Raw genomic sequence first — 24,094 nt, forward strand, 5'->3', positions numbered from 1 at the left:
CAGGGACACTAGCAGGGTAAATACGTGGGCTCAAGGGGATAGGGCCTGGGTGGGATTGTGATTGGTGCAGACTTGATGGGCCAAATGGCCTCCTTCTGCACTGTAGGGATTCTATGATAGTGATTCTTACAGAGTCCTCCATTTTGCCGATGCTCATTATCCCAGCTCTCACTTAATAAACCTCAATTTAGACAAAGATCACAGAGGACAGCTAGAACCTGTACCCCAGTGGGAGTCAGTGTGTGTGGAACCCGTACCCCAGTGAGAGTCAGTGTGTGTGGGACCCATACCCCAGTGAGAGTCAGTGTGTGTGGAACCCGTATCCCAGTGAGAGTCAATGTGTGTGGGACCCGTACCCCAGTGACAATCAGTATGTGTGGAACCCATACCCCAGTGAGAGTCAGTGTGTGTGGGACCCGTACCCCAGTGAGAGTTAGTGTGTGTGGAACCCATACTCCAGTGATAGTCAATGTGTGTGGAACCCGTACCCCAGTGAGAGTCAGTGTGTGTGGGACCTGTACCCCAGTGAGAGTCAGTGTGTGTGGGATCCGTACCCCAGTGAGAGTCAGTGTGTGTGGGACCCGTACCCCAGTGAGAGTCAGTGTGTGTGGGACCCGTACCCCAGTGAGAGTCAGTGTGTGTGGGATCCGTACCCCAGTGAGAGTCAGTGTGTGTGGAACCCGTACCCCAGTGAGAGTCAGTGTGTGTGGGATCCGTACCCCAGTGAGAGTCAGTGTGTGTGGAACTCGTACCCCAGTGAGAGTCAGTGTGTGTGGGATCCGTACCCCAGTGAGAGTCAGTGTGTGTGGGACCCGTACCCCAGTGAGAGTCAGTGTGTGTGGGACCCGTACCCCAGTGAGACTCAGTGCCTATGTTAAGGGGGATCACGGAAGGAATCAGAGACATTTTTTGACATGGTTTATTTTCATTTGATTACAATTAAGAATCTCCAAAAATGTTCATAATTTATATCCACAACTATGTACAATATCCACAATGTGTACATTACGATTATCAGGTGGAAACAAACTGCCACACCTGGACAGAGCATCTGTTGCCCAGGTTCCCCCTGTCGCCCCCCACTCTCATCCCCTTCCCCTAACCCCTCAAGCTATCTCCCCGTGTGTTTGGTATTACAAAGTGTCTGCCTTGTTCCTTTAGCAGCGTCATATCAGGTAGGATCTGAGCTTTGTGGAGGGCCACCCACAGTGTAATCGCCTTTCTCCCAAGGCCCACACCTGAGGAGTAACCAGTTGGGCAGGTTACTGGGTTCAGACACTGCTCAGGGAACTGTCCTGAATGATAGTTATTCCCCACAGGGTAGATGCTGCTGCAGGTTTTAATACTCTTGCCCTTGACCTGACCGTGTTATATATATAAACACAGTGCTGTGCGTGTCAGAGGCCAGGCTAGCGTTTATTCTCCCTCCTCTGGCTTCCCCTCCGGTCAGGGGAGGGCTGCATTCTTGAACCTTTCCCCTGTGTGCTGAGGGAGGGAGTTCCCGGACTTGTGTCTGTTTGTGTTGTTCTTTGTCCCGCTGTTTCGGCAGCCTGAATCTCCGGAGCTAACAGCGCGGGGACTATTGTTCCTCCCAGGAGGTGAGATTGCCTGGTCTGCACATTGGTCAATAACCTCCCAATCCTGGATACTTATTCATCTCCTTGAAAAATATAAATATGAACAAATCCGCTCTTTCACTTGGAGTCAATTCACAGTATTCTGCAACTTGATTTTGTCTGTTTGCACTGTTTGAGAGCACATTTCCACTCCATCTGACGAAGGAGCAGTGCTCCGAAAGCTTATGGTATTTGCTACCAAATAAACCTGCTGGACTTTAACCTGGTGTTGTGAGACTTCTTACCATGTTCACCCCAGTCCAACGCCGGCATCTCCACATCGTCAATTCCAGAGCCAGAGTTGAATTCTCCATGAGTTTTATCCCACACTGAACCTTTGTTAACTGTCACATTTACACTGCGGAGTGCCGGGAATATTGTCCCTTTTTCACTTTGCTCTCCATTCTCAGCACAACCTCCGGCACATTCAATTCAACTGGAATTCCATGAGGAGTTTTGTAGTTTGTACGATGGATCCTGGTGATCCCACGATTTGTTGCCATGGCCAGCACTGGGCCATGTCGCTCACTAAAGCCCGGTTTAGGAAGGAGAAGCACTCTATGTCCAACATGTGGACCTCATCTATAAGCGGCACTCCAGGGATTATCTCAGCTTCTCCTTCTTCCCTGTGGCAGCCGGCATTAAATGTAGTGGGTGCTGGAAAACCTGGATTTACAGATTGATTCCTCATTGGGTAGGTGTTGTGGGGAGGGTACACCAGCTGGGGTGAGTGCATTGCTCCGCGGGGCTCAGTGCTGTCCTTCCACAGGGCTCAGGTTCCTCGGACATGGCTCCATGTTGACTGCAACTCCCATCCCACTGCGTCCGGTGGGCATGATGCCCGCATCCATCCACTCATCTTTCTCTGGGTCGTAACACTCCACACTATCGACAAAACCTCCCTGATTATAGCCTCCTGCACAATGGAGGGAACAAGGGATTATTTATACCGTTAATGTTCCAAAGCCAAGGTTGATGCAGAACCGATGGCTCACTCATATCAATCCCCAAACTAATCCCACTGCTCCTCTCTCTCCCATAGCCCTGTATCAATCCCAAATTAATCCCACTGCTCCGCTCTCTCCCCATAGCCCTGTATCAATCCCAAATTAATCCCACTGCCCCGCTCTCTCCCCATAGCCCTGTATCAATCCCAAACTAATCCCACTGCTCCTCTCTCTCTCCCATAGCCCTGTATCAATCCCAAATTAATCCCACTGCCCCGCTCTCCCCCCCCATAGCCCTGTATCAATCCCAAATTAATCCCACTGCTCTGCTCTCTCCCCATAGCCCTGTATCAATCCCAAATTAATCCCACTGCCCCGCTCTCTCCCCATAGCCCTGTATCAATCCCAAACTAATCTCACTGCTCTGCTCTCTCCCCATAGCCCTGTATCAATCCCAAACTAATCCCACTGCCCCGCTCTCTCCCCATAGCCCTGTATCAATCCCAAACTAATCCCACTGCTCCGCTCTCTCCCCATAGCCCTGTATCAATCCCAAATTAATCCCACTGCCCCGCTCTCTCCTCACAATCCTGTATCAATCCCAAATTAATCCCAAAGCCCCGCTCTCTCCCCATAGCCCTGTATCAATCCCAAATTAATCCCACTGTCCCGCTCTCTCCCCACAGCCCTGTATCAATCCCCAAATTAATCCCACTGTCCCGCTCTCTCCCCACAGCCCTGTATCAATCCCCAAATTAATCCCACTGTCCCGCTCTCTGCCCACAGCCCTGTATCAATCCCAAATTAATCCCACTGTCCCGCTCTCCCCCGCCATAGCCCTGTATCAATCCCAAACCAATCCCACTGCCCTGCTCTTCCCATAGCCCAGTGTCAATCCCCAAAATAATCCCACTGCCCCGCTCTCCCCCGCCATAGCCCTGTATCAATCCCAAACTAATCCCACTGCTCTGTTCTCTCCCCATAGCCCTGTATCAATCCCAAATTAATCCCACTGCCCCGCTCTCTCCCCACAGCCCTGTATCAATCCCAAATTAATCCCACTGTCCCGCTCTCTCCCCACAGCCCTGTATCAATCCCCAAATTAATCCCACTGTCCCGCTCTCTCCCCATAGCCCTGTATCACTCCCAAACTAATCCCACTGCTCCTCTCTCTCCCATAGCCCTGTATCAATCCCAATCTAATCCACCTGCTCCTCTCTCTCCCATAGCCCTGTATCAATCCCAAACTAATCCCACTGCTCTGCTCTCTCCCCATGGCCCTGTATCAATCCCCAAACTAATCCCACTGCTCCGCTCTCTCTCCATAGCCCTGTATCAATCCCCAAACTAATCCCACTGCCCCACTCGCTCCCCATAGCCCTGTATCAATCCCAAATTAATCCCACTGCCCCACTCTCTCCCCATAGCCCTGTATCAATCCCAAATTAATTCCACTGCCCCGCTCTCTCCCCACAGCCCTGTATCAATCCCAAACTAATCCAACTGCTCCTCTCTCTCCCATAGCTCTGCATCAATCCCCAAACTAATCCCACTGCCCCGCTCTCTCCCCATAGCCCTGTATCAATCCCCAAACTAATCCCACTGCCCCACTCTCTCCCCACAGCTCTGTATCAATCCCAATCTAATCCCACTGCCCCGCTCTCATCCCATAGCCCTGTATCAATCCCAAACTAATCTCACTGCTCTGCTCTCTCCCCATAGCCCTGTATCAATCCCCAAACTAATCCCACTGCCCCACTCTCTCCCCACAGCTCTGTATCAATCCCAATCTAATCCCACTGCCCCGCTCTCATCCCATAGCCCTGTATCAATCCCAATCTAATCCCACTGCCCCACTCTCTCCCCATAGCCCTGTATCAATCCCAAACTAATCCCACTGCCCCGCTCTCTCCCCATAGCCCTGTATCAATCCCCAAACTAATCCCACTGCCCCGCTCTCTCCCCATAGCCCTGTATCAATCCCAAACTAATCCCACTGCCCCGCTCTCATCCCATAGCCCTGTATCAATCCCAAACTAATCCCACTGCCCCGCTCTCTCCCCATAGCCCTGTATCAATCCCAAACTAATCCCACTGCCCCGCTCTCTCCCCATAGCCCTGTATCAATCCCAAACTAATCCCACTGCCCCGCTCTCTCCCCATAGCCCTGTATCAATCCCAAACTAATCCCACTGCCCCGCTCTCTCCCCATAGCCCTGTATCAATCCCAATCTAATCCCACTGTTCCACTCTATCCCTATATTTCTATATCCTCTTCTGCCTCCTGCTTTATCTACTCTCTATATAAGATGGTACCTGCCCCAACCATTCTGTACAAAGCATTCTCTGCTGCAACATCTGTGTAAAGTCATTTGTCCTAAATCCCACCTCAATCAGTTTCCATTTTAAACTGATCTCTCTTTGGAACCAAGTTGAGGTTTTAAAATGTGACAGGTATTTAAATTCTCTGTTAATCTCCCGGCATCTTTCTCTGACCATTGGAAACACTCTCAGTATCTCACCTCTCTCCTCATATCTATGGTATCAATTGGTGCACTTGGTACTCCAACTCTGCTTAATGCTTTTTGAACATTTCTCTGTCCTTCTTGATGTTTGTCTTGTCTACATCTCTATTTTACCTGCAATCTTACATTTATTCTCATTAAACCATAGCTCAGATTCTGCTCTTGGTCTCTCTAATTCACCTATAACAAAACAATATGTTCTCTAAACTTAGATTGTTACAATCTTCTGAGATCTCTGCTCTCCTCCCGTTCTGGCTTTGAGAGCATCCCTGATTTCCCACACCCCACCCTTGGTGGCCGTGCCTTCAGCTGCCTCAGTATCAAGCTCTGGAATTCCCTTCCCAAACCCCTCAGCCTCACTCTCCTCCGGCCACTTTCCTGACCAAAGTATTGGTCACCTGACCCAAAGTGGCCTCAGCTCTGATAAAAGGTTAGCAACGCAAATCCCAGGAATATTCAGTCATGTTGGAGTCGATATTGGGGTCGGGGGTGATGTCAGGGGTGATGTCGGGGACAGGGATCAGCGGTGATGTCAGGGGTCGGGAGTGATGTCGGGTTCGGGGGTGATGTCGGGGGTGATGTCGGGGGCAGGGATCGGAGGTGATGTCAGGGTCGGGGGTGAATGATCAGCACAGACTGAGGATTGCATGTGGACCTTCCTGGGATATCTTTAGCAGTGTCTTTTCTAATAGGGCGATCCCAGCATACTGTCCAGTGCACTTAAATATGACCCTTACCCAGTGCATAGATTTTGCCCCGATAGGCAGTTACTCCCATCGCACTGCGACTGTGCTTCATACTGGCCACGCTCTCCCATCTATCGGCCTCTATGCTGTATCGCTCAACCGATGAAAACTGTTCCCTTCCGTCATAGCCCCCAGCAACATAAACAGAATTGTTCAACGCAACAACACCTAAGGAGAGATCGACACAGGTCAAACCATCAGACAGACAGAGAGAGATGGTACATAATCAAAACCCTTACACCAACATAACCCACACCCTCCCCGCTTGATAGATCACACACCCCAAATTATCTTCGTGGACACTCTTGTGAAGCACCTTGGGACACGACATGAAAGGTGCTATATAAATGTAAGCTATTGTTAATTTAACAGAAGCTTAAAATTATAAAGATAAAGGATAGGGTAGATAGAAGCAGACAAATTTGTCATGATTAAGGAACCTAAAATCTATCAATGTAAGATTAAATGTACCTTAGATCCCAGTCACAGAAAGAGGCCATTCGATCTCTTGAGTCTGTTCCACAATGTAATCATATTAAGATTAATCTCTATTTTAAACTCCATTGAAACACCTGGGGTGGGATTCCCCGGCCACACTCGCCTCAAAACCGGAGAATCCCGCCCGAGGTCAATGGATCTTTTCATGGTCCCCCCATCCCGTGATGGGCGGGAACGGGAGAATTCCAGTCCTCAGCTCCACACCCCTTAGGCCCCACAGACAAATCCATTCATCAGAACCAGGAAATCTTCAACATCCTCAATTTCAGCAGCCTCTTTGGGAGAGGGTTCCAGAGGGTGGTTGTAGAGGGTGGTTTTTCAAACTGGAGGCCTGTGACCAGCGGTGTGCCTCAGGGATCAGTGCTGGTGGGTCCACAGTTATTTGTCATTTATATTAATGATTTGGATGAGAATATAGGAGGCATGGTTAGTAAGTTTGCAGATGACACCAAGATTGGTGGCATAGTGGACAGTGAAGAAAGTTATTTCTGATTACAACAGGATCTTGATGAATTGGGCCAGTGGGCTGATGAATGGCAGATGGAGTTTAATTTAGACAAATGCGAGGTGATGCATTTTGGTAGATTGAACCAGGGCAGGACTTACTCAGTTAATGGTAGGGCGTTGGGGAGAGTTACAGAACAAAGAGATCTGGGGGTACATGTTCATAGCTCCTTGAAAGTGGAGTCACAGGTGGACAGAGTGGTGAAGAAGGCATTCAGCATGCTTGGTTTCATTGGTCAGAACATTGAATACAGGAGTTGGGACGTCTTGTTGAAATTATACAAGACATTGGTAAGGCCACACTTGGAATACTGTGTGCAATTCTGGTCACCCTATTATAGAAATGATATTATTAAACGAGAAAGAGTGCAGAAAAGATTTACTAGGATGCTACCGGGACTTGATGGATTGAGTTATAAGGAGAGGCTGGATAGACTAGGACTTTTTTCTCTGGAGCGTAGGAGGCTGAGGGGTGATCTTATAGAGGTCTATAAAATCATGCGGGGCACAGATCAGCTAGATAGTCAATATCTTTTCCCAAAGGTAGGGGAGTCTAAAACTAGAGGGGCATAGGTTTAAGGGGAGAGATACAAAAGTGTCCAGAGGGGCAGTTTTTTCACACAGAGGGTGGTGAGTGTCTGAAACAAGCTGCCAAAGGTAGTAGTAGAGGCGGGTACAATTTTGTCTTTTAAAAAGCATTTAGATAGTTACATGGGTACGATGGGTATAGAGGGACATGGGCCAAATGTGGGCAATTGGGTCTAGCTTAGGGGTTTTTAAAATAAAAGGACAGCATGGACAAGTTGGGCTGAAGGGCCTGTTTCCAAGCTGTAAACCTCTATGACTCTATTTCTCCCAGAGGTTTACATTCCTCCCCCAGTGGGTCTGTAGCGCAGTGACAGCTGTACAATTCTCCAGCTGGCTTTTCCACTGGGTCCCGCCCACCCTGACCCTTCCCCAGGACGGCGAGCTGGGGGTGAGGGTGGGGGGGAGGGTGGGTGTGCAGTGAGGGCACTTCCATCACCTGCTACCTTTCAACATTAGGTGCACCTCCCAAGATGTCTGTTCCCTAAGCCCCCCGCCCCCGATGTCTGCTCCCAGCTGACTACACGGTGGGTAGGATTAGTAAGATTAAACATTGGCCGGGTGGTTAACAGTGAGGCGGAGTGTCTTGGGCTAGAAGGCGATAGAGTTGGAATGGTGAAATGGGCAGATAAGTGGCAGATGGAATTTAACCCTGAAAAGTGTGAGGTGATACACTTTGGCAGGAGTCATTTGACAAGGAAATATTCAATGAATGGTAGTTCTAGGAAGTTCTGTGGAACAAAGGGACCTTGGTGTGTTTGTCTACAGATCTCTGAAGGTGGAAGGGCATGTTAGTAGGGTGGTGAAAAAGGCATATGGGACACTTGCCTTTATCAATCGAGGCATAGGTTACAAAAGCTGGGAAGTCATGTTGGAGTTGTGTAGAACTTTGGTGAGGCCACAGCTGGAGCACTGTGTGCAGTTCTGGTCGCCACATTATCAGAAGGATGTGATTGCACTGGAGGGGGTGCAGAGGAGATTCACCGGGATGCTGCCTGGGACGGAGCATTTAAGTTATGAAGAGAGGTTGGATAGGCTTGGGTTGTTTTCTCTGGAACAGAGAAGGCTGAGGGGCGACCTGATCGAGGTGTACAAGATTATGAGGGGCATGGACAGAGTGGATAAGGAGCAGCTGTTCCCCTTAGTTGAAGAGTCAGTCACGAGGGGACACAGTTGAGGGGCAGGAAGTTTAGGGGGGGATGTGAGGAAAACCTTTTTTCCAGAGGGTGGTGACGGTCTGGAATGCGTTGCCTGGGAGGGTGATGGAGGCGGGCTGCATCATTTTTAAAAAATTCATTTATGGGACATGGACGTCACTGGCTGGCCAGCATTTTTGCCCATCCCTAGTTGCCTGAGGGCAGTTGAGAGTCAACCACATTGCTGTGGAGTCAGATGTGGGCCGGACCAGGTAAGATTTCCTTCCCTAAAGGGCATTAGTGAACCAAATGGGTTTTTCTGACAACTGACAATGGTTTCATGGTCATCAGTAGATTCTTAATTCCAGATATTTTTTATTGGATTCAAATTCCACCATCTGCAGGATTCAAACCCAGGTCCCCAGGACATTCAGTCAGTATCTGGATTAATAGCCTCATGATAATACCACGAGGCCACCGGCTTCATATCCTTTAAAAGGTACCTGGATGAGCACTTGGCATGGCATAACATTCAGGGCTATGGGCCAAGGGATTAGGTGGGAGTTCAGATGTTTCTCGCGTGTCAGTGCAGACTCGATGGGCCAAAGGGCCTCTCCTGCGCTATATGATTCTGTGACTGATTTTCAAAAACGTCAGCTTCTTTGTGAAAGGTGGCTGGGGTTAGAGGGCACGGGGGAAGGTTATCACAATAGAAGCTACCCTTTAATTCCTCCAAAGATTAACGAGGAGCCTCACCTGCCCCACTGCGAGGGGATCCCATCGGTGTGATCGAGTCCCACTCATCCTTCTCAGGACGGTAACACTCCACACTGTTCAAACGGTTCTTTCCATCAAAACCACCAATCACATACAAGAGTCCATTCCACACTGTCACCCCAGCACCAATGCGACGCACCTTCATTGGGGCTATGAATGTCCATTTGTTCGTTTCTGGATCATATCTACAAACGAGACAACAATGGAGTGTGAACATACCACTGGGGACTTCTCATTACTTTAAGCTTCAAGTTTTTAGGTGTCCAGATCACTAACAACCTGTCCTGGTCCCCCCATGCCGACACTATAGTTAAGAAAGCCCACCAATGCCTCTACTTTCTCAGAAGACTAAGGAAATTTGGCATGTCAGCTATGACTCTCACCAACCTTTACAGATGCACCATAGAAAGCATTCTTTCTGGTTGTATCACAGCTTGGTATGGGCTCCTGCTCTGCCCAAGAACACAAGAAACTACAAAAGGTCATGAATGTAGCCCAATCCATCATGCAAACCAGCCTCCCATCCATTGACTCTGTCTACACTTCCCGCTGCCTCGGTAAAGCAGCCAGCATAATTAAGGACCCCACGCACCCCGGACATTCTCTCTTCCATCTTCTTCCGTCGGGAAAAAGATACAAAAGTCTGAGGTCGCATACCAACCGACTCAAGAACAGCTTCTTCCCTGCTGCTGTCAGACTTTTGAATGGACCTACCTCACATTAAGTTGATCTTTCTCTGCACCCTAGCTATGACTGTAACACTACATTCTCCACTCTCTCATTTCCTTCTCTATGAACGGTATGTTTTGTCTGTATAGTGCGCAAGAAACAATACTTTTCACTGTTGGTTAATACATGTGACAATAATAAATCAAATCAAAAATCAATCATTGCTAACCTTCCCAAAATCCCCCATAGCCTCAATTCCCCACTCTGCCCAACCCTCCATCAATTCTCCCCTTCCTCTCCTGGGTGTCCTGCCTATCAATGGAGTTTGGCTTCTGGAGGGGAGGCAGAGACCTGAGCATCGCTGTTCAGTGTCTTCATGCTCTCGGTGTCCTGTCTAAGCAGCGAGGGCGAGTCAACTGCAGAGGCATCATGCTGCCTTCACCCGAGATCCATACAGACACCCTTGCAATCAAGGTTATGGGAATGGCCGCTCCTTCTGCTCTGACTCTATTCCTGTTTCCCCAGCCCTTCAATCCTGGGTGGAACCAGGATCAGGTCTAGCAACACAGGGCGGAATTTTCCAGCTCCCTCGTCACAGGTTTCACATTGGCACGGCCAGAAAAACCTGTCAGTATGAAGGACGAGAAAATTCTGGCCGTAGAAACAGGAGGAGGCCATTCAGTCCCTTGAGTCTGTTCCAAAATTCCATTAGATAATAGTTGATCTTTACTCCATCTACCCAGCCTGTTTTTTTTAAATCATAAGTTGGACATGGGCATCATGGCTGGCCAGTGACTAGTTGTCTGAGAGCAGCTGTAGGCCAGACCAGGTAAGGACAGCAGATTTCTTCCCCTAAAAGACACTAAGTAACGTAAAGTTCATTTATTAGTCACAGATAGGCTTACATTCACACTGCAATGAAGTTACTGTGAAAATACCCTAGTTGCCACACTCCGGCGCCTGTTCGGGTACACTGAGGAAGAATTTAGCACGGCCAATGCACCCTAACCAGCACGTCTTTCAGACTGTGGGAGGAAACTGGAGTACCCGGAGGAAACCCATGCAGACATGGGAAGAATGTGCAAACTCCACACAGACAGTGACCCAAGCCGGGAATTGAACCCGGGTCCCTGGTGCTGTGAGGCAGCAGTGCTAACCACTGTGCCACTGTGCCGTAGTGAACCAGATGGATTCTTTCTAACAATCGACAATGGTTTTGCGGTCATCAGGAGATTCTTAATTCCAGACAGGTTCTATAATCATTAACCTCCGAACCCGACAACATTTATTGATGTCAGCTTTGAGATTTCTAATTGATCGACAGCCTGAGCTGCTCATTGGGGGAGAAGGTTCCAGATTTCCACATCTGGAAGAACAGCTTCCTGACATTACCCAGGGCAACCTGGACTCTCTCCACCAAAGGAAATCGTTACTATCAACCTTATCAAATCTCTTAATCATCTTAAACCTCCTTGATTAGATCACCCTTAATCTTCTAAACTCAAGGAAATAGAAGGATATTTTATGCAATCAGTCCTCATATTTAACCCCTTCAGCCCCAGTGTCATTCTGATCAATCTGTGTCAAACTCACTCCAGGAGCAATATCTCCTTCCTGAGATGAGGAGACCAGAAGTGAACCCAGGCACTCCAGGTGAGGTCTAAAAAGAGTTCTGTATGACTGTAAAATAACTGGGTCTCCTTTGCAGGTAAAAGACAACATTCCATTAGTTCTTTTCAACTGTCTTTAACTGTCCATCAGTTTGTAATGATTTTTCTATTTGGATTTCGAATCTCTCTGCGCCTCCACACGCCCGGGCTCTCGGTATTTAGAGTCATAGAGTTTACAGCAGGGAAACAGGCCCTTCGGCCCAACTTGTCCATGCCGCCCTTTTTTTTTAAACTAAAGCTAATCCCAATTGCCCACATTTGGCCCATATCCCTCTATACCCATCTTAGCCATGTAACTGTCTAAATGCTTTTCAAAACGGCAGTGACAACAGAGCGAGTGGCACAGTGAGTCACTATAACACTCAGAGCTGCGTTAGGTGGCATCAGAAATGATGTGGAAGGGAGCAGTAAGTTGGAAAGGGACATTGATAGACAAGATGAGTGTTCAAAACTGTGACAGGTGAAGTTCAGAGTGAGGAAGTCGATCGATCATCCAGATTATACCAGAGAAAAACAAACCAGAATATTTTCTAAATATGCAGAAAAAGACAAAATTGTACCTGCCTCTACTAGTACCTCTGGCAGCTTGTTCCAGACACTCGCCACCTTCTGTGTGAAACAATTGCCCCTCTGGACACTTTTGTATCTCTCCCCTCTCACCTTAAACCTATGCCCTCTAGTTTTAGACTCCCCTACCTTTGGGAAAAGATATTGACTATCAAGCTGATCTGTGCCCCTCATTATTTTATACACCTCTATAAGATCACCCCTCAGTCTCCTACGCTCCAGAGAAAAAAGTCCCAGTCTATCCAGCCTCTCCTTCTAACTCTATCCATCAAGTCCCGGTAGCATCCTAGTAAATCTTTTCTGCACTCTTTCTAGTTTAACAATATCCTTTCTATAATAGGGTGACCAGAACTGTACACAGTATTCCAAGTGTGGCCTTACCAATGTCTTGTACAACTTCAACAAGACGTCCCAACTCCTGTATTCAATGTTCTGACCGATGAAACCAAGCATGCCGAATGCCTTCTTCACCACTCTGTCCATCTGTGACTCCACCTTCAAGGAGCTATGAACATGTACCCCTAGATCTCTTTGTTCTGTAACTCTCCCCAACGCCCTACCATTAACTGAGTAAGTCCTGCCCTGGTTCAATCTACCAAAATGCATCACCCCGCATTTATCTAAATTAAACTCCATCTGCCATTCGTCAGCCCACTGGCCCAATTGATCAAGATCCCGTTGCAATTGGAGATAACTTTCTTCACTGTCCACCATGCCACCAATCTTGGTGTCATCTGCAAACTCACTAACCATGCCCCCTATATTCTCATCCAAATCATTGACATAAATGACAAATAACAGTGGGCCCAGCACTGATCCCTGAGGCACACCGCTGGTCACAGGCCTCCAGTTTGAAAAACAACCCTCTACAAGAAGCCAATTTTGTATCCATTTAGATACCTCACCCTGGATCCCATGAGATTTAACTTTATGCAACAACCTACCGTGCAGTTTCTTGTCAAAGGCCTTGCTAAAGTCCATGTAACAACATCAACTGCATATTTAGAAAATATTCTGGTTTGTCTTTCTCTGGTATAATCTGGACGATCGATCGACTTCCTCACTCTGAACTTCACCTGTCACAGTTTTGAACACTCATCTTGTCTATCAATGTCCCTTTCCAACTTACTGCTCCCTTCCACATCATTTCTGATGCCACCTAACGCAGCTCTGAGTGTTATAGTGACTCACTGTGCCACTCGCTCTGTTATCACTGCCCTTTTATGTAACCCCTTCCCGCCAGTCCATTCTGAAAGGGTTAACCCCGTCACTCCCAGTGCCCCTGTGGCCACTTACTTTTCGGCGCTTTGGTGGTGCGAGGACCCCCAGGAGCCCCCGACAGCGTAAATGACTCCGTCGATCACCCCGACTCCCACCCGGTTCCTGGGTACGTTCATCGATGCCCGGTGAATCCACTGGTTGGTCATTGGGTTGTAGCAGTCCAGGGTTTCCGAGTCCACGTTCTCGCTCTGAGAGTGATTCCTGCCGCCAGCTGTGTAGAAAAGCCCCAGCACCACACAGGAGCCCATCCCACTGCGCGGCACTGGCATGTCCGCTAGTCGCAGCCACTGTCCTGTCCTGGGGTTGAAGGCTTCCATGTTTGGGATGGAGCGGTGCTGATACCCACCTGCCAGGTAGATCAGCTGGTTTCCCCGCTGTTTGACGGGGGGCAGCGGTTTGCGGAGGTACATCTCCTGGAAGATCTTGGAGAGATAATCCCGACATGGATCGACCTTATCGAGAATCGGACATTCCTGCAGCTGGTGCTTGAGGAAGCGAAGGGGCAGAGCGTAGATGTGAAGGGCATTGAGGAGTGCGTGGAAGTACTGGCTTCGGCCCTTCAGGTCCCAGCGCACCCACTCTATACAGGCCTCATAAACCTCTGACTCGCACAGCACATTCAGCCCATCCTGACTGATGAGGTCTAGAAGCTGGCAGTGCGAAAGGTGAAAGAATTCCTCCTCCTTCCTCACCTGATAAGAGACAAACTACAGCTCAGGACCACGTCTGGAACTTGGGATGAGGGGGGTGTTGGGGAAAGTAGGGAAGGGAGGGCAGAGGAGAGGAAGGAGAGACCAGGATCATAATGAGGATGAAACAACAGCAAATAGAGTGGACAACCAAAGAGATAGAGAGAGAGAGAAAAAATCAGAGGAAGGGGGAGAGAGAGATGCAGAATGAGTGAGAGAGACAGTAAGAAGTCTCACAACACCAGGTTAAAGTCCAACAGGTTTATTTGGCAGCACGAGCTTTCAGAGTCTCAGGCTCCTTCTTCAGATGAGTGAAGGGTTGTGTTCACAAACAGGGCATATAAAGACACAAACTCAATTTACAAGATAATGGTTGGAATGCGAGTCTTTACAGGTAATCAAGTCTTAAAGGTACAGACAATGTGAGTGGAGAGAGGGTTAAGCACAGGTTAAAGAGATGTGTATTAGAACATAGAACATTACAGCGCAGTACAGGCCCTTCGGCCCTCGATGTTGTGCCGACCAGTGGTACCAATCTAAAGCCCCTCTGATCTACACTATTCCAATATCATCCATATGTTTATCCAATAACCACTTGAACGCTCTCAACGTTGACGAGTCCACCACTGCTGCAGGCAGGGCATTCCACGCCCTTACTACTCTCTGAGTAAAGAACCTACCTCTAACATCTGTCCTATATCTCTCACCCCTCAATTTAAAGCTATGTCCCCTCGTGCTAGCCAACACCATCCGAGGAAAAAGGCTCTCACTATCCACCCTATCTAATCCTCTGATCATCTTGTATGCCTCTATTAAGTCACCTCTTAACCTTCTTCTCTCTAACGAAAACAACCTCAAGCCCCTCAGCCTTTCCTCATATGATTTTCCCACCATACCAGGCAACATCCTGGTAAATCTCCTCTGCACCCTTTCCAACACTTCCACATCTTTCCTATAATACGGTGACCAGAACTGTATGCAATACTCCAAATGCGGCCGCACCAGAGTTTTGTACAGTTGCAGCATGACCTCCTGGCTCCGAAACTCAATCCCCTACCAATAAAAGCTAACACACCGTATGCCTTCTTAACAACCCTATCAACCTGGGTGCCAACTTTCAGGGATCTATGCACATGGACACCCAGATCCCTCTGTTCATCCACACTACCAAGTATCTTACCATTAGCCCAGTACTCTGTATTCCTGTTACTCCATCCAAAATGAATCACCTCACACTTTTCCGCATTAAACTCCATTTGCCACCTCTCAGCCCAGCTCTGCAGCTTATCTATGTCCCTCTGTAACCTGCCACTTCCCTCCGCACTGTCTACAACTCCACCGACTTTAGTGTCATCCGCAAATTTACTAATCCATCCTTCCACGCCCTCATCCAAGTCATTAATAAAAATGACAAACAGCAGTGGCCCCAAAACAGATCCTTGCGGTACCCCACTAGTAACTGAACTCCAGGATGAATATTTCCCATCAACCACCACCCTTTGTTTTCTTACAGCTAGCCAATTCCTGATCCAAACCACTAAATCACCCTCAATCCCATGTGTCCGTATTTTCTGCAAAAGCTTACCATGGGGAACCTTATCAAACACTTTGCTGAAATCCATATACACCACATCAACCGCTTTACCCTCATCCACCTCTTTGGTCACCTTCTCAAAGAACTCAATAAGGTTTGTGAGGCACGACCTACCCTTCACAAAACCGTGCTGACTATCCTATTGTCTCCAGCCAGGACAGTTAGTGAGATTTTGCAAGCCCAAGCATCTCCATATCAGACAGAGACAGACCAGAGACAGAGAAAGTGAGAGAGACAGAGAGAGAGATTGATATAGTGTATTGTATATGGACTTATAAAAGGTGTAGACATATAATCGACTTGTGGCCGGGATTCAAGTATTGATGGCCACAGCGATACAACATTTTGTTCAGGGACAGAAAGTAGAAAGTGATGGTAGGTGGTTGTTTATTCAGACTAGAATGAGGTGGACTTGGAGACCCCAGGGGTCAGTGTTGGGGCCACCATTCTCTCTGATTCTCATTAATAAGCTGGACTTGGATTTACAGAATTTCAAAGTTCAAAGATGACTCAAGACTTGAAAAATAAAGAGTGAGAAGGAGAGATTTCAGAAAGACACAGGCTGGTGAAGTGGGCAGCCTGTGGCCAATGCAGTTTAACACAGAGAAATGTACAGTGAAGAGTCTGGAGTTGAACCCACACCACTAACTGTCTGAGGCTAATGCCCCACTGGACCGCACTGACCCATTTCCTATTGAGCCACGAGGAATATTGTGTGATGGATTCCCTCGCTTACCTCAGTGAAATGGATGTTGATGTATTCTTTCCCTCTCTGCCAAAGCTCAGTGCAGCCGATCTGTTCAGCAAAGTGGCAGATGCCAATAGCATTGGCAGAGTCCAGGTTCTTGATCAGGAAGTCACAGCAGGCATTCACCACGCCGTCCACCTGATACATGGTGCTGGCTAGGAGGAGGTGCATTACACACTGGGCACTCATCGAGACCCGGGAGGTGTAGGCAAAGTCAATCAGCCGCTCCATCACTATGGGGTGGATGCCGTGGATCTTGACTTCAGGGGCCTGGCGCTCCTTCAGGTTGCAGGTGAACATGGCCTTGAAAACGGGGCTGCAGGCAGCCAGGACTATCCGGTGGGCAGCAAATGTCTTATCCTTCCCACCATGGACTACTCGCACCATCACATCGCAAAGCTGCCTGTCTCGTCTCAGCTCCTGCATGACGCTCAGAGCTCGGCTTGGCTGGCTCTCCATGGTATAATCCAAATAGCCATGACCTTTCAGTGATGGGACAATGACCACGGCACGGTTAACTGGCAGACTGGCATCTCTCCTTTTGGAGCAAAGCATTGTTATACCCGGGGTGGGGTGTCTGCTCTCCCCTCCTGACGCGGCAGCTGTTTTTGAGGTTTTTTTTTTTGAGTTGTGGAGATTTCCAAGGCCACGTGATTGTTCAGAGTCTCACCGTCCCGTTACCAAACACAATTCCGCAGCCTCCATTCTTATCCTTTGCTCAAACTCACAAATTCAGCTGCTTTTACAACATTCTTCTTCCTGTTTGCTGGAGTGAGAATCACTTTCAGAAAACTGTTTCTGTGTCCCAGGGTGGAGTGAGTGGGGGGGGAAAGGGGGCAATACGTTCAGAATGATGGAGCCAAACCCTGAGGACTCAGTGACTGGGCCTTTGGCAGACACTTTGAATCAACAAACCCCAGTTCCAGAGTGGAAACCTGACCAAGGGCAGCAACACGAAACAGTCTCTGACATTCCTTCCCTCTGGTCCTTCAGGACCTTCTGTGGAATGGTCCAGAAGTTTAAAATGGTGGTAGTGTTTGGCGTGAGGAATTGTACTTGGCACCAATCCGAGTGAACTATCCTGTTCCTGTTCTCTCTTGGTTGCGAATCTGATGGTCTCAGTCTCAAGCAGGAGGAGAATTCACCAACTGGGATCTGTTCCACACCAAACTTAACAGCAACACCGAGTACACCCCAGGGACATCCAGCCAGTACTGTAAAGAGGCAAGGAAATCAGCATCAGTGGCAACATAGCATTAGACAGTGCTGGGACAATCAGTCCAGCTATATATATATATATATATATATACACACACACTCACACTCTCACACACACACTCACTCTCTCACACACACACACACTCACTCTCACACACACACTCACTCTCACACACACACATACACACACACACTCTCACTCTCACACACACTCTCACACACACACACACTCTCACTCTCACACACACACACACACACACACTCTCACTCTCACACACACTCTCACACACACTCACTCACAGTCAGTGCACACACACACACACAGTCAGTGCACACACTTACACACACACTCACACACACAGTCAGTGCACACACACACATACGAGGGGCTAGATGGCCTACTCCTGCTCCTATTTCTTATGTTCTTATTAAGGTCTCGCTGAATATCCAGCTCTCTCAATTTACACCCATTCAAGTAATAATCTGTCTTCCTATTATTGCTACCAAAGTGGATAACCTCACATTTATCCACATTATACTGCATCTGCCATGCAGATACCCACACACCCAGCCTGTCCAAATCACACTGAAGCATCTCTGCATCCTCCTCACAGCTCACCCTCCCACCCAACTTTGTATCATCTGCAAATTTGGAGATAATACATTCAATTCCCTCTTCCAAACCATTAATATATGTGAACAGTTGGGGTCCGAACACAGATCCCTGCGGAACCCCACTAGTCAGACTGCCAATCAGAAAAATACCCATCTATGCCAACTCTTAGCTTTGTATCTGCTAACCAGCTTTCTATCCATCTCAAGTTGCTACCTGCAATCCCATGTGCTTTAACTTTACAGTCTGTTATGTGATACCTTGTCGAAAGCCTTCTGAAAATCTAGATAAACCACATCCACTTATTTGATTTGATTTATTGTTATATGTATTAGTATACAGTGAAAAGTATTGTTTCTTGCGCGCTGTACAGACAAAACATACTCTACATAGAGGAAAGGAGAGAGTGCAGAATGTAGTGTTACAGTCATAGCTAAGCTGTAGAGAAAGATCAACATAATGTGAGGTGGGTCCATTCAAAAGTCTGATGGCAGCAGGGAAGAAGCTGTTCTTGAATTGGTTGGTACATGATTTCAGACTTTTGTATCTTTCTCCCGATGGAAGAAGGTGGAAGAGAGAATGTCCGGGGTGTGTGGGGTCCTTGATAATGCTGGTTGTTTTTCCGAGGCAGCAGGAAGTTTAGGCAGTGTCAATGGATGGGAGGTTGGTTTGAGTGATGGACTGGGCTTAATTCATGATGTGGAGATGCTGGCGTTGGACTGGGGTAAACACAGTAAGAAATTTCCCACTCCCACAACTTCCACTTACCTGACGAAGGAGCAGCGCTCCGAAAGCTAGTGGCTTTTGCTACCAAATAAACCTGTTGGACTTTAACCTGGTGTTGTGAGACTTCTTACTGTCTTAATTCATGATCCTTTGTAGTTTCTTGCGGCCTAGGGCAGAGCAGGAGCCATACCAAGCTGTGATACAACCAGAAAGAATGCTTTCTCTGGTGCATCTGTAGAAGTTGGTGAGAGTCGTAGCTGACATGCCGAATTTCCCAAGTCTCCTGAGAACATAGAGGCGTTGGTGGGCTTTCTGAACTGTAGTGTCGGCATGGAGATTATTGTTGCCGCACCAGTTCACCAGATTCTCTATCTCATTCCTGTACTCTGTCTCGTCATTGTTTGAGACCCGACCCACTACGGTGATGTCGTCAGCAAACTTGGAAATCCTGGTTTTCCTTGGTCAACTCTACTAGTTACATCCTCAAATGTATACTCTTTACAAATCAATGTTCTTGGACCTGATCATGAACACAAACTGAGGTGGCTCTAAAGAGCCTTGTATTGGAGAAGAAGGAATTTACGCTGGGAATTTTAAAGCTCACTTCGAGGAACCAACAATTCTGAAAGTCTTTGGACAGCATCAATGGAAATCTCAACACATTAGTAATCTTGACCAGGACTGAGAAGGAGTCAGGAGGTTTACAAACAGACAACTAGCGAAGGGTCTACCCAGCTATCGTCCAGCATGACTGATGTTGAAATGATTGAGGAGGATGCTGTTATTCTGTATCATTCGACAGCACCACGTCTCCCCCCGCAACCCCATCTCCCGTTCCACCCCACCGCCTGGGTCAGCTCCACAACAATATCTGGAGCTGAAGAAGCTACTGCACTTCATCCCCAAGAAAGTTACTAATCTGTTTCATAGTGATGCCGATTTATCGCTAAATATTGTACAGGGACTTAGAGAAGGAATCCCTGGTTCATTTTGAAGAATATTCACGGGATTGTATGTCATAGAATCATAGAAATCATAGAAACCCTACAGTGCAGAAGGAGGCCATTCGGCCCATCGAGTCTGCACCGACCACAATCCCACCCCACATATTTACCCGCTAATCCCTCTAACCTACGCATCCCAGGACTCTAAGGGGCAATTTTTAACCTGGCCAATCAACCTAACCCACACATCTTTGGACTGTGGGAGGAAACCGGAGCACCCGGAGGAAACCCACGCAGACACGAGAAGAATGTGTAAACTCCACACAGACAGTGACCCGAGCCGGGAATCGAACCCGGGACCCTGGAGCTGTGAAGCAGCAGTGCTAACCACTGTGCTACCGTGCCGCCCTGTGTGTGCTTATAAAGGACAGACAGGGCCTCTCTGTTTATCAAACTGCTGCGAGGCCTCAAAGGAACGGGATGAGCCACCCGGCATCAACCCAGGCGCCGGAAGTGACAACAGCAAATCCAGCCGTCGACCCAGGAAAGTCTACTGGGGCCTTTCACAAAAACTCGGAGAACTCTCGCAGAGGAATCAAGCAGCAGCCTGACATAGTCATCATCCTACCTCACAGATAATGTCCCAGGCACCAGCTTCACCATTCCTGGGCTTATCCTGTCCCAGAGGTGGTGGAGGCACACTTGCTTACATTTGGGAGGGAGTTGCCCGAGGAGTCCTCAACGTCAACTCTGGACCCCCATGAAGTCCCGTGGCACCGGGTCAAACATGGGCAAGGAAACCTCCAGCTGATTACCACACCCCGTCCCCTCAGCTGGTGAATCAGCTCCTCTATGTTGACACCACTTTGGAGGAAGCACTGAGGGTGGCGGGTGCAGAATGTACTCTGGGTGGGGACTTCAATGTCCATCACCAAGACCGGCTCAGTAGTTCCACCACAGAGCGAGCTGGCCGGGTCCTAAAGGACACCGCTGCTAGACTGGGACAGATTGGCACCCCCAATGTATTCAAGAGGTGGCTAGATGTAGCTCTTGGGGCAAATGGGACCAAAGGTTATGGGGAGAATGCAGGATTAGGCGATCGAATTGGATGATCAGCCATGATCGTGATGAATGGCGGAGCAGGCTCGAAGGGCTGAATGGCCTCCTCCTATCTTCGATGTTTCTATTCACCACTTTCAACATTCGGTCCCTCCAAAACTGGCGCACAGTGCCAGCCGTGTGCACCATCTACAAGATGCACTGCTGCAACTCACCAAGGCTCCTTCGACAGCACCTTCCAAACCCACAACCATTACCATCGAGAAGGACAAGGGCAGCAGACACTGTGACACAACTGTACCTTTAAGAAATGTATTTTAATCATGTTTCTCTGCAGTTTTTTAAGCAGGTCTGGCACTTTTGACTTTGTAAGAAATCTCACAACACCAGGTTAAAGTCCAACAGGTTTATTTGGCAGCAAACGCCACTAGCTTTCGGAGCGCTGCTCCTTCGTCAGGTGAGTGGGAGTTCTGTTCACAAACATAGAACATAGAACAGTACAGCACAGAACAGACCCTCTGGCCCACGATGTTGTGCCGAGCTTTATCTGAAACCAAGATCAAGCTATCCCACTCCCTATCATCCTGGTGTGCTCCATGTGCCTATCCAATAACCGCTTAAATGTTCCTAAAGTGTCTGACTCCACTATCACTGCAGGCAGTCCATTCCACACCCCAACCACTCTCTGCGTAAAGAACCTACCTCTGATATCCTTCCTATATCTCCCACCATGAACCCTATAGTTATGCCCCCTTGTAATAGCTCCATCCATCCGAGGAAATAGTCTTTGAACGTTCACTCTATCTATCCCCTTCATCATTTTATAAACCTCTATTAAGTCTCCCCTCAGCCTCCTCCGCTCCAGAGAGAACAGCCCTAGCTCCCTCAACCTTTCCTCATAAGACCTACCCTCTAAACCAGGCAGCATCCTGGTAAATCTCCTCTGCACTCTTTCCAGCGCTTCCACATCCTTCTTATAGTGAGGTGACCAGAACTGCACACAATATTCCAAATGTGGTCTCACCAAGGTCCTGTACAGTTGCAGCATAACCCCACGGCTCTTAAACTCCAACCCCCTGTTAATAAAAGCTAACACACTATAGGCCTTCTTCACAGCTCTATCCACTTGAGTGGCAACCTTTAGAGATCTGTGGATATGAACCCCAAGATCTCTCTGTTCCTCCACAGTCTTCAGAACCCTACCTTTGACCCTGTAATCCACATTTAAATTAGTCCTACCAAAATGAATCACCTCACATTTATCAGGGTTAAACTCCATTTGCCATTTTTCAGCCCAGCTTTGCATCCTATCTATGTCTCTTTGCAGCCTACAACAGCCCTCCACCTCATCCACTACTCCACCAATCTTGGTGTCATCAGCAAATTTACTGATCCACCCTTCAGCCCCCTCCTCTAAGTCATTAATAAAAATCACAAAAAGCAGAGGACCAAGCACTGATCCCTGCGGCACTCCGCGAGCAACCTGCCTCCAATCCGAAAATTTTCCATCGACCACCACCCTCTGTCTTCGATCAGACAGCCAGTTACCTATCCAATCGGCCAACTTTCCCTCTATCCCACACCTCCTCAGTTTCATCATCAGTTTCATCAGGGCATATAAAGACACAAACTCAATTTACAAAATAATGATTGGAATGCGAGTCTTTACAGGTAATCAAGTCTTAAAGGTACAGACAATGTGAGTGGAGAGAGCCTTAAGCACAGGTTAAAGAGATGTGTATTGTCTCCAGACAGGACAGTTAGTGAGATTTTGCAAGTCCAGGCAAGTCGTGGGGGTTACAGATAGTGTGACATGAACCCAAGATCCCGGTTGAGGCTGTCCTCATGTGTGCGGAACTTGGCTATCAGTCTCTGCTCAGCGACTCTGCGCTGACGTGTGTCGTGAAGGCCGCCTTGGAGAAAGCTTACCCGAAGATCAGAGGCCGAATGCATGTGACCACTGAAGTGTTCCAATCGCAACAGACGCTGAAAGATACCCTCATAAGAACAGGATATGGCGCTTGACTCATCGATCGACAGTTCCAACGCGCCACAGCGAAAAACCGCACCGACCTCCTCAGAAGACAAACACGGGACACGGTGGACAGTGTACCCTTCGTCGTCCAGTACTTCCCCGGAGCGGAGAAGCTACGACATCTTCTCCGGAGCCTTCAACATGTCATTGATGAAGACGAACATCTCGCCAAGGCCATCCCCGCACCCCCACTTCTTGCCTTCAAACAACCACGCAACCTCAAACAGACCATTGTCCGCAGCAAACTACCCAGCCTTCAGGAGAACAGTGACCATGACACCACACAACCCTGCCACAGCAACCTCTGCAAGACGTGCCGGATCATCGACACGGATGCCATCATCTCACGTGAGAACACCATCCACCAGGTACATGGTACCTACTCTTGCAACTCGGCCAACGTTGTCTACCTGATACGCTGCAGGAAAGGATGTCCCGAGGCATGGTACATTGGGGACACCATGCAGACGCTACGACAACGGATGAATGAACACCGCTCGACAATCACCAGGCAAGAGTGTTCACTTCCTGTTGGGGAACACCTCAGCGGTCACGGGCATTCGGCCTCTGATCTTCGGGTAAGCGTTCTCCAAGGCGGCCTTCACGACACACGACAGCGCAGAGTCGCTGAGTAGAGACTGATAGCCAAGTTCTGCACACATGAGGACGGCCTCAACCGGGATCTTGGGTTCATGTCACATTATCTGTAACCCCCACGACTTGCCTGGAGTTGCAAAATCTCACTAACTGTCCTGTCTGGAGACAATACTCTTTAGCCTGTGCTTAACGCTCTCTCCACTCACATTGTCTGTACCTTTAAGACTTGATTACCTGTAAAGACTCGCATTCCAACCATTATCTTGTAAATTGAGTTTGTGTCTGTATACGCCCTGTTTGCGAACACAACTCCTCACTCACCTGAAGAAGGAGCGAGATTCCGAAAGCTT

General features: G+C 48.4%; 1 protein-coding gene across 3 annotated transcripts in view; it reads right to left on the reverse strand.

Annotated features, from left to right (window-relative positions):
• Positions 1-911: 911 nt before the first annotated feature.
• LOC144479614 (kelch-like ECH-associated protein 1A) overlaps positions 912-24,094 on the reverse strand; it is a 36,780-nt gene continuing 13,597 nt past the window's right edge. For all 3 annotated transcript variants that reach the window (XM_078198542.1, XM_078198540.1, XM_078198543.1), the window contains exons 2-6: positions 16,541-17,766; positions 13,537-14,213; positions 9,314-9,519; positions 5,826-6,002; positions 912-2,532 (exon numbers count right to left, since the gene is read on the reverse strand). In XM_078198542.1, coding sequence (XP_078054668.1) covers positions 2,366-2,532; positions 5,826-6,002; positions 9,314-9,519; positions 13,537-14,213; positions 16,541-17,107 — 1,794 coding nt within the window. In that variant the 5' untranslated portion in view covers positions 17,108-17,766 and the 3' untranslated portion in view covers positions 912-2,365. The remainder of the gene's footprint in view (positions 2,533-5,825; positions 6,003-9,313; positions 9,520-13,536; positions 14,214-16,540; positions 17,767-24,094) is intronic.

This window comes from Mustelus asterias, chromosome 26, assembly GCF_964213995.1.
Source record: "Mustelus asterias chromosome 26, sMusAst1.hap1.1, whole genome shotgun sequence".
In the NCBI taxonomy this organism is placed as follows: domain Eukaryota; kingdom Metazoa; phylum Chordata; class Chondrichthyes; order Carcharhiniformes; family Triakidae; genus Mustelus; species Mustelus asterias.